The following is a 4,653-nucleotide window of genomic DNA, read 5'->3' as shown; positions in this document are numbered from 1 at the left end:
GTAATATGTTGTAGAGGGGGGAAGTGTATATATATATATATATATTATTGGCAACAATGAGAGGAGGTTTCTGGGATTTCAGAAGAATTCTTCTGCGCTGTTAACAACCAACTACCGCTACCCTTCCTTACAACGTAAGCGTTACACAAACCAAAAAGGAAAACTGAAAACTTGTATGCAAAGCAACGACAAATAGGGAAAAACTTATCTTAAAAAATTCTACGGACACGCAAATGATTTATTAGCTTTCTTCGTAAATTCGCAGAGGGGCTATCGAAACTTCTTGTTGATGAAGTAGTATGCTGCGCTAGGGACAAGTATGCTATCGAAACTTCTTGGTAATGAACAACTATGCTGCTACGTCTTAGTAATAATAATACAGAGAAGCGCGTGACCATCTCACAATAAAAAATTCAAAGGCTGAAAGCAAAGCAAATTCAGATTCTGATACACTGATTAATGAAGCAGTAAGCGTTTAACCCTGCCGCGCAGCTTCTTGGGACTCTCCCAGTTCGTTCCGCTCGCGACCTTCGTATTTTATTAACTTTCAATATACGACGACTATTTGTTCACGTTGACCTTTTTTAACAAAAATAAAAATAAATATTCTAAAAGAGATTTGAGGTTTCCGTGTCCCCATTTTTTTCCACTACACCATTCATTGTTGCTTCCTTTATCCCCAGATTTTCCCATTACATCATATCATCTATCTTTCATTTTTTCACTCGAAATTTCAATCCTAGTTGTCCTCACTTATATTTTTTGTTGAAAGATTTAATTTCTCTCACTAATGAAATGTAGCCATTAAATGAGAAAGACAAAATATATACACAAAATCTTGTTAATAGAAAAATATTCTAGAAGGAACAAAATAAAGTTAAAATAAAAAAATATTAAATATATGATCAAGTCAGTCTTGATTGTAGAATCATCTATATAATCTCTAATTTCAAAAGACTTCTATATATTCAGGCTTTTGTAATGATTTCAGGCATTAGGTATTAGTTGATGAAGATGATGAAGTGATCAAGAGGATGTGAATGTTGTAGAGTTTAGAGTATTTGTAATATTTATAATCAACGGATGTGTTGTAGCATGCTCAAGAGTTTTGGTAGGACTTTGTGTTTCCTTTAAACGACATCGATCATGTCCTTTTGTTTTGGTTTCTTCGCCATTGGAATTACAATCATAATTTTTCCTATACATCTTACAATCTCATAAAAACTCTTAAACATCTCACAAAGAAAAGATGATCTTACATACCATACTACAATTTTCAAGTGACATGATTTATTTTTGTCATGCCCAAAGAATCTCGAGATTCCTTCCAGTTAGGGTGCCCATTTCCATTTGGCCCCATAAATACAACACATTATAATATTAAATCAATACAATTTATACTTGGATTCACTAGACATAAAACATGAAATCCCAACTTTAAGCATACTTTCCCATGGTGAATGAAACATACTCTTTGTTCCACAAGTGGTGTTAGCTAGTTGAACACTCGCTAATATATAAGAAAAAAGTTGCAATCATACAAATAATAATATACTGCACTTATTTCTTATGTAATTCAACAAAATATTTTATCTTAAAGCATCAAATGATGCTCTCTCACCATCTATGGGTGGTCTAGCATAATATGTGAATTCTTTGTTTGAAATTTACTGCTTTAGTGTGTGTCTCCTCTCCAAGTGACTATACTTTAGGTGAAGCTTAGGATAGAGTGTCCAACAAAGTTTAACATCCGATTGTTTCCATGCAATACTTGTTCTAGAGTATTTATTTGTTTTCAGAAAGGGTCAACGCGAACAAATAGTCGTAGCATATATGGAATGTCAATAAAATACGGAGAGTCGCAATCGAAACCTGCGTGGCAAGGTTAAACGCTTACTGCTTCGTTATCACTGTTTCAGCCTTCGAATATTTAGTCACGCGCTTTTCTGTATTCTTATTGTTATTATTGAAACGTAGTACCTAGCGCGCTTACTTGTTCACTAACAAGAAGTTTCAATAGCCTTTCTGCGAATTTCTGATAAGTTTTTCAGGTATCCAATTTCATTATTGCTACGCTTACGCTGTAAGGAAGGGTAGCGGTAGTTAGTTGTTACCCGCGCCGAAGCATTCGTCTGAAATCCCAGAAACTTTCTCTAGTTGTTGCCACGATTTTATATATATATATAAACTCTACCACATACTATTATTGCACTGGCGCTAATTTAATTCAATCTGTTTTGCACACGATTTGGAAATAGGAAGAAGCCAAATCCAATCCTGCTCGCAGGGGTACTCAGAAGCCAAATTCAATTTGCATCGCTAGTTATTGAACATTTTTTTGGCGGGTGGTGTTTACACTGCACAATGGCATTCCCAACAAACGAGGTTTCGGCTACCACTAATGATGTTGACACTGTTTTGTACGAAATATGTGAAGTGCTCAAAGCCCAGGAAGACAGATATAATGGTGTGGTTGTTGACATTGGGAATATGCAAAACGATGCTACTCGTTTTGCAGCTTCGCTCAGGGCATCACTTTCTCATTGGGCACGCCAGGTCAGTGTTTACTGCTTTGTTAACTCTAAATACAAATCTCTCAAGACATTAGTAAGTAATTCCTTCAATTCATAACTTGTTGGATCAATGGGTATACAGGGAAACAAGGGGGTGTGGATTAAAGTGCCCAAGGGCCAGGCGAAGCTAGTCCCCGTTGCGATTGAGGTCGGTTTTTCATAAATTCGCTAACTCTATTGATGTTTTTCTCACTCCAAGCCATTCGTTTATGCTTCAAAAGTGTTTGGTGAATTGCAGGTGGGATTTTGGTATCACCATGCTGAGCCTTCATATGTGATGTTAGTGTATTGGATCCCTCAATCTCCTCCTACCATCCCTGATAATGCCTCACATCAAGTGGGAATTGCAGCTTTTGTATTCAACGAGGAGGGACAGGTAATTGTAGTATTAGGTATATCCGAATGTAGCGCAGTTCTGCTTAATATTCTCCTCCGCTCCATAGCAATGTAACTGTGAAAAGATGTCGAGTATTTTAAGTGTTTGTTTGTGTTAAAAGGATTTGATTTTCTTAATCACTGGGAAAATGTATAATTAATATAATGACTACCCGTTAATGTTATTTTAATAGCGGTTGTGGGTCAATGGCTTGAAGTGATAAATACATAAATTATTATGACAATGGCAATGTAGGTTCTAGTAGTTCAGGAAAAGTGTGGACCTTACAAAGATTCTGGGTTGTGGAAGATGCCAACAGGAAGGATTAACCAGGTATCAGGGTGAAATTCAGTTATCAAACTAAATTTATGACACTTCAATTTTTACATGAAATTACATGAAGCCCGCTAATATATTATGGGCAATTTGTTTCTGGTAGGGGGAAGGCATTAAGGAAGGGGCCATAAGAGAAGTTCACGAAGAAACAGGGGTAAACGTCACTTACCTAATGTCACTTACCTCATTTTTAACTTCTTTGCAATATAATTTTTTATAATCCAAACTATATTCTTGTGCTTTTACAGATTGATGCAGAATTCGTAGAAGTGGTTGGCTTCAGGTAAGCAAAACTTTCATTACACAAAGTTATAACTCGTTTCATAGTTGGTACAAAGAATGATAAGTTATAACTTCATGAACTGCAGGGATGGTCACAATGCCCCTTTCGGAAAATCGGATATGCTCTTCGTGTGTATGTTGAGATCCGCTTCTTCTAATATTGTGGTGCAAGATACCGAAATTTCTGTAGTCAAGGTACGCGTTTAAACATGCGGCGGTGATTCGATATTGTTAAGCTGGATAGTTTCAATATTCGTTTAAACTGGGGTTCAAATTAAATAACTTGTTTTTGTTTTTTTTAGTGGATGGCGATAGAAGAATTTGCATCTCAACCTAAAAATCAGCAAAGCAAACTTTTAAAAGATATGATTGGCGTGTGTGTTGCTAATGTCAACGGACAATGTAAAGGATTTTCAGGCATTGGGATATCGTCTAACTCGCGCAAACCCTCTGCATTCTACTGCAATGCCCTCTATTCTCAATAATTTATCGCCAAACCGAAGAACAAAGCTAGAATGGATGCCAGGCACTCACTTTAATACATCCATCCTAGTTAGGTCTAGAAATTGCTCGCACGTTGCATAAGGAGGTGCAATGATTACCTCAGAGAATATTATGTTTAACATGTTAAGAGAGAGATTTTTTTGTTTATTTTTTTGTATTGTCTACATGTTTTGTACATACAATATTTTTATCCAAAGTTTGAGAAAAAATTGTATTATATATTTGTTTATATTTAATCCAATGAAAGATTTGTAACAATTTTAATTTTGAGGAATTTGTACACCATGATTTCTTTTGGTTGTATGAAATGAGCTTGGAAAGAGATTTTTGCTTGTTTATTTATTTCATTCCTACACATTGAAACTAATACTTGATGGATTTATATCACAAATTATGAGTGGTTGATCTTATGTAAAATGTATATATTGTATATATGGATCAAAGGAATTAAATGGTGGTTCTCTTCGAAGACCCTTTATTAATTAACTCTAGACAAAGTTGTAAAATTTTAGTCTTGGATTGTTGAGTGTTGATTCTTGAGATCCATGTATAGTAATCGCCCATGTAACGAATAGTGGTATT

General features: G+C 35.4%; 1 protein-coding gene across 1 annotated transcript; it reads left to right on the top strand.

Moving 5' to 3' along the window:
* The first annotated feature begins 2,221 nt into the window (after positions 1-2,221).
* On the top strand, positions 2,222-4,052 carry LOC131856621 (nudix hydrolase 2-like). The gene is made up of 8 exons (XM_059208468.1): positions 2,222-2,556; positions 2,656-2,721; positions 2,812-2,949; positions 3,205-3,282; positions 3,389-3,439; positions 3,534-3,568; positions 3,654-3,762; positions 3,870-4,052. The coding sequence occupies exons 1-8, from the start codon at positions 2,365-2,367 to the stop codon at positions 4,050-4,052; spliced, it is 852 nt and encodes a 283-aa protein (XP_059064451.1). The 5' UTR covers positions 2,222-2,364.
* Positions 4,053-4,653: the final 601 nt, after the last annotated feature.

Source organism: Cryptomeria japonica, chromosome 7 (assembly GCF_030272615.1).
Source record: "Cryptomeria japonica chromosome 7, Sugi_1.0, whole genome shotgun sequence".
Lineage (NCBI taxonomy): Eukaryota > Viridiplantae > Streptophyta > Pinopsida > Cupressales > Cupressaceae > Cryptomeria > Cryptomeria japonica.
Note: the sequence above shows the minus strand (reverse complement) of the source record. Positions and strands in the feature narration are given on the sequence as shown.